The sequence below is a fragment of the Chlorocebus sabaeus genome, chromosome 25 (assembly GCF_047675955.1).
Source record: "Chlorocebus sabaeus isolate Y175 chromosome 25, mChlSab1.0.hap1, whole genome shotgun sequence".
In the NCBI taxonomy this organism is placed as follows: Eukaryota; Metazoa; Chordata; class Mammalia; order Primates; family Cercopithecidae; genus Chlorocebus; species Chlorocebus sabaeus.
Genome location: NC_132928.1, coordinates 52,863,758 through 52,876,485, shown reverse-complemented (window position 1 = coordinate 52,876,485; position 12,728 = coordinate 52,863,758). Strand labels below are relative to the sequence as shown.

Sequence of the window (12,728 nt, the reverse complement as noted above, 5' to 3'; positions counted from 1 at the left end):
GCAACTTGAACAGTCTTTCAAAATGTGAGCCTTTTCTTCTTCCTCAGTATTTAGAGACAAGGGGAAGTGCTTCAGTCTTTGACATAATAACTCTCTAACCATTTTTTGGTAACCTGGACAAAATGGGAATTGGATAAAGTAACAAGTGTGAGTACTGGTTCTGCCAGATGCTTTGTGATATTGATCACTTTACTTACTCTACTCTGAACCTCAATTGCTGCATCTATAACATGGGGGTATTGTGTCATTCATTCAGTAAATACTTATTGACTTCCTAGTAGACAGCAAGCTCTATGGTTGGTTACTGATAATAACAGCATCTAACTTTTACTGAATAATTATTATATGCCATGCATTGGGTGGGTTGTTTTTTCTATTTTACATTAATTAAGTCATTTAATTTTCACTAGAACCTCATTAGCTAGGATACTACCTCCCCCATCCCCACTTTATAGATGAGTAAACTGAGGCATGGGGTGACGTAACCTGTTGAAGATCAAGTAGTTAGATGGGAAACAGGCATTTGAACCTGGGATGTTGATTCCAGGTTCTCTGCAATGAGTTGGTCAACCACATTGCCTCCCAGGTGTTAGTGATTTAACAGTGGACAAAAACAGACTGGGAGCCTGATCTCATGGAGCTCACTGTCTTGTGAGGTAGACAGGCATTGAACACATCATTATAATAATAAATATGATGAATGTTCTGAAGAATGAAACATGGTACTGTGAGGATACCTCATTATGGCTCCTGGTCCCTTCTGCCCTGAAAGAGGGACACTTGGTCTGAGATTTGCAGACTAAGAGGTGTTCATCAGTTGACAGGATAAGAGAATTCTAGGTAATGGGACCCATGTGTGCAAAGGCCTCATGGTACAATGAAAATGGTGTTGGAAGAACTGAGGAAGGCAGTGAGGCTGGAATGCAGAAATCGGCTAAGGGAGAGGGCCAAAGTGCTGGAGAAGTGGGCTGGGGCCACTCCATGTAAGTCCTAATGTACCTGTTTAATGTTTTTGTCACAAGAGGAATGGCAATACATTAAAGAGTTTTAAGAAGTGCCCTTGATATGATCAGACGTCTGTGTTGGAAATAACCCTACCTTAAACATGCTCTGCAGATTAAAGATGAAAATCTTTTCAGACTTTGTACAGTGCTACAATATTAGTGGCTTTAATTAATGGGAATCCAGGTCACTCTTACCCCTGTGATTTTGCATCATCATAATGTCACCCCTTGGACATTCTGGGATTATGTCCCTCCTGTCAATCTAATACACCTGGAGTCAGGAGCCTTATACAAGGTGATTTAAGGAATGTCAGCAAATCAGACTGGACACAATATTTCTCTTACTGAAACTTGCACAACCTAAAACGTTCAACATCAATGTCTGTTAATATGCAAATACTATCTGTTCAATACTACCACGTTAGTGGTTGATAAAATCACTTAAATTAGTGCTGAAGGCCTGTAGAAGTGTTGACTAGGATGAATAAAATTCTGGTAATAAATAGGGTGTAAAAACCTTAGAACAGGGGATGATGTCAAGACCAGCCTGGTACTGTCATGAGGAAAAGGTAAGCTTTATGCAAGGGATGCTGACTGAAGACAAGCTTTTCTTAATTAACAGGGACTGATCCTGCAGGGGAGCATGTACTGAAGACAGCCAGTTATTTATCAAACAACTGGCCCATAATAACTTCAAAACATAGAATTAAAAATTTTGATGTATTTTTGTCAGGGATGGGGGGATTTAGCAATTAACTCCAAATCTGCAGCCTTGCTGTACATGTTGATTCAAAATAAACTTTCAGGTGTACAAAAACCTGTAGACAAAGTAAATGACCATATCAGTATCTTGAGGGCAGAGATCACAGGTACTTCACTATGTATGTAAGCACCTGGCATATGATCGTGTATGCTAGGGGGCTTCATCAGTGTCTCCTATGGGCTCCTTGACTTATGACTATGTGGAGTAATGCAATACGATGAGGACTTTTGCTAACAGCTGAGGAGTATTTCTGGAAAGGCAACGCTCCTGTACTGGGCCTTGAATTCTCCTTCCCTGCTGAACTCCAGGTTGCTTCATTCAACTCTCTTGGTCCCTCTGTCCTCATAGCAAGGGGGAGTACCTGGGGCATCCCTTCAGAAACCCTGCTAACTTCAATGCCTCTTACCTTGAGCTTTGACATCATCCACCACGGGGCATGGGGTCTTCACGATCACATCGCTTGGCCTGGAGCGCCGTCCTGTGTTGTCCACTCCCCACAGCGTGAACCTGGCAGGGAGTGGGAGGGCATGGTTAGCAGAAACAGTATGGCTGGAGACTAGATCTCTGTGGCCCTACTTCATGGCCCAGCTCTGCCTGGATGGGTAACTACAGACCCGGATACTCTCATCATCCTGGTTCACGTTTACTGCCACCATTCCAGGCAGAAAGATGCAGCCTAGAGCCCCTCACTGCTTCCTAGTGGGTCTTGGGTTGTAATTTGCTGCCGTGGGTATATTTTTTGGCAGAAAGCATCACGGCCTCAGGCACTGGTTCACAAAGTGGGGGTTCCAGACCAGCAGGACCAGCATTACCTGGGAAACTGGGAGCAGCAGACCCTAGCCCAGACCCACTGAATCAGAAACTCTAGGGATGGGGACCAGACCTCTGTGCTTTCCTGGGCCGTGCAGGTGACTCTGGTGCCTGTTAAACTTTGAAAACCACTCAGGGAAACAGTTTACATCTTTGGAAACGGATGGTCAGAACTTGGGTCTGAAGCCACATAGTTATAATGAATGCCTGCGAAATGGAGATGATAAGAAGACTACTTGTAAGCCACTGTGAGAACGAAATGAGACAATAATGTACAGAAATACCTGAAAGATAATATGGTTCATGACACTGCACAGATCACATTAGTCCTCTTCAGTGCTGTGCCATGTGCAGTGAACCCAGAGGAATTCTAGGTTCTGCCACTGAGAAGGGAATCTGAACATAACCATGACCATCAGGCTCCAGTGTCTGCACCAAGGGTCTCTGATAACCAACCCAGTCGGTCTAAAGAAAATCATTAATGTTGCCTTTCTTGTCGCTTTACTTTCTGCTGTGTCACCATGGGAGGTTGCGTTTATTGACAATTATTGGTTTTCTTTCCTTTTGGCAGAGTTACAGGGAGGGAGAGAGGTGAAAAGGAGAGAGAGGCCCCGAGACACAGTGGTCCAGTTAAATGTCAGCTGGGCGTGGAACAGACACACTGGTGAAGTAGAAAAGATACAGATAATTGCCTAATGATACCAGCAAGAAATATGCATTTCTCTCAACAGAGAAAAAGCAACCATGGTCCACCACTCCCTCCCCACAAAGACATCCACAGAAAGGTCAGTGTGAGAGCCTGTGTGCCCTGATACATCATTTACCTTCTCTCTACTTTCTCCAAATTCTCATGCGAATCACGGGGGCTTCACACAGGCAGGTCCCATACCACCTGAACACTGCTGGGACTCAGAATGTGATGACCTGCCTGGATTCAGGACACAGTAGGTTGGGCCACACCTGCTGACCTCCTGCAGGACTTCGGCCCCTCCTTGCTGTCAGACCAGGACCAAGTGTGCAAGCCTTCATTCCTGTCTGCAACACAGTGGGTCAATCCACTGCACTGGCCTCTGCCTCATCCCCTGTTCCTGAGATCTGATAAATGGTCTTACCTAGTACTCAAACCCAGCCTGACCCTGATTCCAAACCCAAGGTCTTCTCGCCCTTGTCTCCTTGCCATTCTTCCCCTCTAAGGTCAGAGGGGGCCCCTTGCACCCAGCCCCTACAGCTTCCCGGTGGCAATGCTAGGCTGGCTGGACCCATAGCAGTGGCAGCCATGAAATTTTCCATCATTTGGCCCCACACGCCATATGCTGATGCCTCATCAGCTTCTGGTACTGTTTCTAGAATTGCGAATGGGGCCACCAAACCCCAGCTGGTGTATCTGACCAGCCCTGTGTAGAGCCAGCTCTGTTCCTGGTTCAATCCCACAATCCAGTCTCAGGTCAGGCACCAACTCCCTCCTCTGCCCACCTGCTCTAGACCACGTTGACCTCCCTCTCAGGAAGGGCCCCAAAGGTGCAAGGACCAGAGGACTGGGCCAGGCCCATGCCCCAGCCCCGTGACCATGCTGGCCCGAGAGCATCAGCCTGGGAGAGAACGGGACTTCCTATCTCCTGATGCTGATGAGAACTTGCAGTTCACTCTCCCTCTTCCTACAGTGCCCGCATCCCTGACTGTGTGTCTGAGTCTCCGTGTCTAGGCCCCTGCCCTGGTTTCCATTGCTGAGGCCCTGCCTGCCTAGTGTCCCATCCCCTGTCATTCTGGCCCTGCTCTGCCTGTTCCTGCCTGACTTCCAGAGCCCTGAGCATAGCCTTGGAACTCAGGGCTGCAGTCTGGCTATGTGCAACTCTGCGCCACATGATGCTGCCTGCCATATGTTAAAAGGTCACCTGCCCTAGGCCATCTGTGACTGCATTCCAGCCACCTTTTGTAGCCCACCATTCCTTAACCCTGGACCTTTAATTTCTAAGTGTCCTTGGACTACGATAAGAAACATCCTAATTGGTTGTCAGATGGACCCCTTCTCTCTCAGTCCCCACCTCTTCCCTCCCCAAGCTTGCCCAGGCTCTGCCTTGTGGCCTGTCTTGCTGTAAGTTCCAGCTAAACTGTATTGGATGCTGACCTAGGATGAAAATACCTGTCCTCACATTAATTCTCACATTACCCTGATGGGGCAAAATTTAAGTTCTCAAGCTCTTTCCACTTCGAGTAGTGTATTTTATTTTTAACGTGAAGCAGGTATCAGAAAAGGAGATGCTTCACTTAACCTTCCAAGGAGGGTTGGGGCTTGATCTAAGAGCCATTATTCAGTAGTCCCAATTCTCTCAGTCTTGGAGGGCCACTGAAAGAGCGGTCAGTTTATTTAACCATTATGGCCCAGGGAGCACTTTACACATTTCATGTGGAAATGCCTCGGCTTACCATTAGCGTTATCGTTTCTACCACTGAAGACTCAGCACCCTCAGAGGGTTAGATGGGATTACTGGGCAGAAGAGATAAGCCCTGTTCCCAATTGGAGGGCTCATGTATAAGTGTATTTACTGCTTTGTCCAAAACTTCTGGGCTTCTTCCACCGTGCCTGGCTGGGATTGTTCAGCCCATGGCTACAGACTCGGTGATGACCCCGATGCAGGCCTGTGTGCGTGCGCACCGACACAGAACAGCTTTGCTTCTAGAGGTGGGTCTTAAAGGCCTGAAACTCGATGCGAGTGGAGGGCTCATAAGCCCCTGCTAAGGACTGCCTGTCTTGTCTGCTACTTTCCCACTTTCCTTCTCTGGGCATGGTGGTTTCTGCCCATCCCTTGGATTTGGCTCCCTTTTTTCTGAATTATCTGTCTGCTGTCACACATCTGGAAAGAGAGCAGCTCTCCTGTGACCATGCATTGTGATGATGGCGCAGTGGGTTGAAAGGCTCGTGAGTCACCTCCCCACCCTGGCCTCAGTTTCTTCATCTGTAAAATGAAGAATGCTGGACCAAACATACTTGTAAGGTCTCTTTCAAGTAGGAGCTCTTCACTGTTTTTGTACCATGGATCCTTCTCAGAATAATGTTTTGAAAAGCATTAAATAAAATATACAGAGTGACAAAGGAAGCCAGCTAAGCAGAAATGCTGTTCCACCTCTGTGGATCTCAGGTGCAGAGCCAGCTCTCTGCTTTAATATGAGGTAATGAGGTCATGCTCTGAGATTCTCACAGTAACCTAGAGCAGTGGGGAGTAAGACGGAAGGCTTGCAGACCCCAAGCAACTAGCTGTGTGATTCTGGGGCAGTTAACTCCGTTTTCTTGCACCTGTTTCCTCAATTATAAAATGGAAACCATACCCCTAATCTCATAGAGTCAGAGAGGATTCTCAGAGACACTGAGTGTGAGGCAGCCACGTGCGTAGTCAGCACTCCATTAATGAAGGCCGCCCTCCTGCCAGTTTATAGAAAAAAAAGTTAGAGAAAGTTTAAGTGTCTTGCTTACAGCCATTTAGTGGTTAGGAACAAAAAACCAGGCTCGCAGCCCATGTATTCTCAACTCCTAATCCAGGGCTCTCTCCCTATCCCAGGGACTGAAGCGCAGCTCTCCTGGATCTTCCGGGAGAGGAATGTCACTCCTGGCCTCCCACACAGCCCTCTTCTTGTGATCTGCAGCGCCACCTGGTGGAGATTTGCTGTTTCTTCCTTAATCCCCTGCATTGGCTCCAACTTTTCAAAAATCAGCATTCACAGTTTGCATTTTATAAGATGTAGGAGGGACATAATGGGAGATCACCAAAGACAGCTGGAGTGAGAGACGGTATTGGCCTCGGTCTCTGATAAGAAACGCAGCCAATCAGGCCAACATGAGGAGGGTCGCAGAGTGGGTAATGGCTACACTCCTAATACCACCTCTTGTACATAAGAACTTTGGAATTCCTAATGAACAGTGTGACTTAGTCACAACTGAAGGACTACGAGTCTTTACTATAATGATAATTCAAGTTTCACTGAGTTTGAGATGCCTTACAGCAGGTTAGGTGGTCTGCACTCTCGAATCCTTGTTCCTTTCACCCACTCCCCTCCAATAAAGGGCCACAACTGCCCCCCATCAAAAGAGCCAAAGAGAATCATGGCGTTGCTGGAATCACCCAAAAAATGGACCAACATGGTCTTAGTATTCTCATCTGTGTCTATATATACTGTCGAAATCCTCTAGAATGTCACTTGTGTTTATGTACTTCACTTTCATCATGCATGGCCCATAGCAACATCCCTTTTTCCTATACTGAAGACATTCAGCCTGAGCACTGAAGTTCATCTTGCAATCAATGCCACTCAAATTTCTAGTGCTTTTCATCTCTGAACTCTTTAACTGTGGAAATAGAAATGATTTATTCTGGAAACCTTGACTCTATTCTCGTGACCTCCTCTGCAAACTGTTAAATGTTTTTCATACTGATGGGGTCACGAAGTCCTACAACAACGTCACTATGAATTCTGCCTTAGCACCCAAATTTTTCCATCAAGATTTAGATTCTATCATTACCTCTCCTCTTTTGGCATCTTTTACATCTCTGCGTCACAAACATTTTACAATTGTTTCCAGAGCACAGGGAGAAATGGGGAAGAGTTCACAGAAAGAATAGGGTCATTCCAAGGGCCATGATATAGTTCACTGCATTTCTTTGAAGAAAAATGCTGCCCATTTCTAACCTTTATAAATTACTTCAATGCCATCGGAGCTAGCTAGCTTTCTAAAGTGAGTTCTTGGTACTATGCCTTTCCTCAAAAATGACTCCTTGGACTTAGAGCATTCTATCTTTCCAGTCTCACTTTCTTCCTTTTCCTTTTACTCACCGTCTGCCTCTGCCCTACTAGACTACTTGCTACTCACCTTCATGCTTCTTCACCTTTGCTTTTGCAAAGGTGAGCCTAGTATACCCTTTCCAACATGACTCTGTCAGTTGACATTCTACATTCCACAGTTTAGATGACATCCACTCTAGTTAGAATTAATCACTTCTTTCTTCTCTTTTACAAATTTTTTTCATTTTTTGCTTTTCTATCTACATTATTTAATTCTGCCTTAAGTCAAAGTTAGTTTTTTATATTTTTCCACTCTATGTTGCAAACTCCTTAAGGGACAGGACCGTATTATCTCTCTAGATCCCCCCACTCCAGTGCCTAAGTACTCGAGAAGATTCTCTATAATGCCACCTGGGATAAGACTTAAGAGACTCAAAATGTTTTACTGAGTCTCTAAAGGAACTCAAGTAGTAAGAAGAAAACAGTAAGAAGCCTTGGGACTGTCAGGGTAAGGAGTCACTAGGTAGGCGTGTGTTACTCACATGTAAATGGTGTCAGGTTCCAGGCATCGTATGATCAGAGAGATGGTGGTGAGCTGCTTGTCCGGCACCTGAGACGGCATTGCACAAGGAGACTTTGCTCCAGAGATGATGTCATCCACAAAGCTCAGCACTGTTTCTGCCCAGAGGGAAAGGAATGGAAAAGGCATGAGAAACAATGATGGCCAAGCAATGAGGAGATGGAGTCAACTCAGTAAGAACTTAACATGACAATGACTTGGTCCTCAATCTCTAGGGTAGAGAAAGGAGACCTAGAAGGAATGGCCTTTTCTATTTCATATTTAATCACTCAGAGCCATTTGTCTAGAGTTAGTTCAGACACAATTAGGGCAAGAGGTACACATCACATCTGAGGGCTTTTTTTTTTTTTTTTTTTGAGACTGAGTCTAGCTCTGCAGCCCAGGCTGGAGTGCAGTGGTGCCATCTTGGCTTACTGCAACCTCCGCCTCCTGGGTTCAAGCAATTCCCCTGCCTCAGTCTCCCGAGTAGCTGAGATTACAGGCACGTGCCGGGGTTTCACCATGTTGGTGAGGATGGTCTTGAACTCCTGACCTCATGATCCACCCACCTTGGCCTCCCAAAGTGCTGGGAATACAGGCATGAGGTACCACGCCCGGCCTCAGCACTCCCTTATAAAATGTTCTTGGCATGGACAGAGATAGCATTCTGGTCAGTGGCCCCTGCTATACCTCAGCAATACCTGTGCACATCAGGCAAAGGGCCTTGGAAGAAGCAGTAGGCAGCTCTCTAGGCCTGAAGGCAGCTGTGTATGTCTCTAACCCTCAGTGGCAAGCTCACCAGAAGCTGTTTATTTTGAATTAGATTGTTGGTGCCATCATCCTGCTGGTGATCACATCCCATGCATAAGTTTTTGGGATTATGAATGTTGACCTTTCGCTGTGTGCAGGTAGTGAAATATTAAGGCAAGGAATATTTTTTCATGGGGTGTTTCCATTCAGTTAAGGCTTTCCTCTTCTAGCTGGACCTGAGAAAAGCAGTTTGCTTCAGGAAAAGACATGGGCCAAACACATCTCTGCACATGCTTTTGCCTGGAGGGGGGTTATTAGAAAAGGAATTTTTTTTTTCTGTAATCATGGCAGTGGTTAGCAGAGAATTGTTTCCTAATTGTGGGCTAGGATAACTAGTGTACTATATTGTTGTTTCTTTGTGAGTGTGCCTAGAGGCAATGAAATGGACACCTCTTTTATAAACAAAAAGCAAAATCAAAACAAGGCTTTGTTAGATGCTCACCACGCAAAAACTCTTAAATGGACAAGATGACTGCTGCTTGGAAGAACAGCTGCTTCTCGGAGAAGCAGAACAGCTTCTTCTTCTTCCTGCTCCTCCTGCACTGCCCTGGGCTACTAGGGACCTGGAGCAAAGCCATGAGGCAGGGCATTTTTCTTTGTTTTTAGTTTTATCACCTTGGATCAAGACAAGCCCATGAGGTAGAAAGTGCTTACCTGTCTCCACTTTGGAGTGGTCCATCCTGTCAGTGACTTTCTCTTGACGGAGGAGGTAATCTACAATCTGCACCCCGATTGGTGGCTCTGAGTGTTCCCACTCCAGGACCACAAGAGTGCTGCTGGGCTCATGAACCGTGGAGAGTCTCAGCCTGTGTGCAGACGAGAAGGAACATGAAGCAGGGATACAACTGTGACTCACTTTGGGCATTGACTACTTCAATTGTGATATTGTAAACTTTTCTTTCCCAACCAACTACAAAAATGATTTCTTTGAGGGCCTGTCTCTTTCAAAAGATAGTAATGTTTTTGAGGACTCTTGAGATCTAAGTTTTATGTATTAAATGCCTGTTACATATTATAAACTCAGCCAATAAGTATAAATAAATAAATCAGTAGGTGAGTCAAAGGTGAATGAATGTCTGCATATTACATGGGTCAGAGGATAGGGCTTTTGGAGTAGTATCTTTTATATGGCTGGAAAATATCATAATTTCTAGATTTTCTCTTGAAAAATATCAAGAGAATATGTGTATACTGCTCATATAAAGACATACTGAAGGTGATGTCCAGAATCTCAAATTAATAAGGCCACAGTTGGTTTGGCTTCCATAACCTTCTCAGGATCTGCCCTGCTGGTGGGGGAAACCCCAGCTTCCTTTCTTGCTATGGAAGCTAACCTATCCTTTTATCCACGCCATCTGCCAGCTGGACCATGGAACAGGTTCAGTTTGGAAGTAATATTCATAGGGGGCTTTACTGGACAAGAGAAAGTTGAACACATGTCAAGTTCTCCTTGGAGTGATGACCTCTGCCTGCTTACCCAGATTCTGATTTCAGTTTCTGTCTTTGCTCTTGGGTTTTTGTGGATATCCTGGTTCCTGATTCCAGCCTTTCCTTGCTTTTCTCACTTCATATTCTCCTCATTCTTTACAAGTTGTCCACATTCACTACTGTCTTGCCTTGACAACTCATATCTCTCTGTACCTCATAGAAACTTAATAATCCTTGTTGGCATTCACTGGTATGGATCTCTTAACTGTCCACGTGGTTTCAATTCACAGCCACCTTCTTATTTCTTGTATATGCTTCGGGTTCCCCCTCTTTCTTCCAATTCTGTGTTTCTTTCAAGACCACTGGATTCTGGGAACGTTCCCCATTCCTGCTCACTCCAGCCTCCCTCCCTTACAAGTATCCCTGCCATTTATCTCATCCTTGGTTCCCAGATCTCATGATCACTCATATTCCTGACCCTCCTTTCCTCTGCTCGGCTCACAGGTGCCTGTTGGTGGTCTCAAGGATCACTGTGCAAGGTACTAAGAATGAATGACACCAAACCATGTGCAATCTTGAATTTTAATTCAATAGACATTTGTGAAGCACCCATTTGTTGCTGGGGATGCAGTGGTGCACAAGCTCATCCAGTCCCTTCTTTCACGGAGCTTAGTGAACAATAGAAGCATATAATTATACATGTGATTATAATAATATGTGATAAGAGTTTCAAAGATAAATTATAGTAGGCTGTGGGCACAAAAGTAAGGAATTCAACTAGTGGGAAAATAATACAAAACACATGCTTTCTGTTAGTGAAGGAGTGCATAGTTTGCATATGACATTGAAGATGGGATAGACCCAAAACAGTGCAGATATTGACAAATTCATTAATTAGAGTCATATGCAGAGTGCTATTTTGAAAAAAAAAAAGCATTAGGAATATTAAGTAAGTTAGACTTCTGAGAACACAAATTCTGTGAAAATATGGACTAAACCCAGTCTCTTGTGAGAAATAGAAGTGTATATGATTTACATAGACTTGTGTAAAACTAGAGTATATTTTCGTTTCCCACTGAAACTAAGGTTTGCTACTGAAGGAGGTGATCAGTTGTCAAGAAAAGGAAACTCTTAAATAGACATTTACTGTTTACGAAAATTTAGCCCAATTTAATCTTTTGCAATAAGATCTAGTAAACACAGGTTTAAAAACAAAATAAGCCCTAGGACATTATGGCTGGATCTTGTGTCCACCTGATAACCATTTGGTAGCTTCAGTATTGTTTCAGAGTTAGCTGTCTTATCTGGTGAATTAGTCTAATAGCAGCAGTTCTCCTAGCGGCTCCCTTTATATTAAATGAAAGAACTTTTATTAATAATGAGCTTGATTCTCTTTTAACTCAAGAAGTCCAAATTGTGACTATGAAGAACAGGAAGCCAAAAGTTGGTGGATCTACAGCCAAAGGCTGTAGGTATCTAATACCACCTACAGAGAGAAGGAAGACTTTGGACAAGAGAAGAAATTGGCTTGTAATGACCCTCTAGTGCTGCATTCTCCTCTTTCTCTGATTTCTTCTTGCTCTGTCCTGGTCCTATAGTGCCTACCTGCACCTGCATGAAACAGGCCTGAGGGCAGCCTCTCCATTGCTGGTTTCGTAAGCGGTCTGTTGATCCTGCCTACTCAGCCTTCCACTTTTGCAGGTCCTGATCCTTACCTCAGGATTTCTTTGCCTTACCAGCCCCTGGGGTCACACTCTTCCAGCTTGTCCTGCCAGCACTCTTTATTAGATACCATATTCCTGTGGCTTCAGTCCCATGGCAGATGCCATATTAGAGGCTACAAGGGATTCTTGTCTCAGGTCCCGGCCCTCAGCTTGGCCAGTTCTGTTTAGTCTTCCATTGAGGGGAAGGAAATTGGGCATGTCCATTCTCAGACACCTTTGTAGCACTTCATCCTCTTCACCCCTCAAATGCAGACCCTCCTATTGTTCATCCCCAGCCCTCTGCTCTTCCCACTTGATTCTTGTTCTGAAGCATTCTTTCTAATAGCTGTGGTTTCGTCTCCCATTTCTCTGGGGTTGACTGAAATCTCATCTCTAGTATTTACTTTTTTGCAGAGCTCCATCTTTCTTTCTGCACAATGAACATCCCCATACACTCAACTACCCCGTGACAGCTCCAAGGCAAGCCCAAATGAAACTGGCCTCCTCCTCAAACCTGCATATCCTTTTATTCTTCTTTGCTCACTGGTGGCCTATTCATTTTCCCAGCCACCAGGGTTAGAAGTCTTAAGTTCGCTTTCCATTTCTCCTTTCTCCTCACCACTATTTCATTCAGTCACCAACCCCTGTTGGTTCTACCCCAGACAATCTCTCAATTTTATCCTCTCCATTCTATAATGGCCAAGAACATGCCTCTTCGCCAATTCTGCTTCCTGCTCTACCACTTTGGAAAAATCATTCAATCCATTTGAAGGACTTTTTTTTTTTTTTTTTTTTTTTTTGGTCTATTAAATGAGCAGTATCTAACTGCTCCATACAATGCCTGGCACCCAGTAAGTGTTCAATGAGTGGTTATGTTG

General features: G+C 44.7%; 1 protein-coding gene across 2 annotated transcripts in view; it reads right to left on the bottom strand.

Moving 5' to 3' along the window:
• Positions 1-12,728, bottom strand: part of ASTN1 (astrotactin 1) — a 306,213-nt gene that overhangs the window by 13,373 nt on the left and 280,112 nt on the right. For both annotated transcript variants that reach the window (XM_073011748.1, XM_007989385.3), the window contains exons 19-21: positions 9,374-9,525; positions 7,893-8,028; positions 2,174-2,274 (exon numbers count right to left, since the gene is read on the bottom strand). In XM_073011748.1, coding sequence (XP_072867849.1) covers positions 2,174-2,274; positions 7,893-8,028; positions 9,374-9,525 — 389 coding nt within the window. The remainder of the gene's footprint in view (positions 1-2,173; positions 2,275-7,892; positions 8,029-9,373; positions 9,526-12,728) is intronic.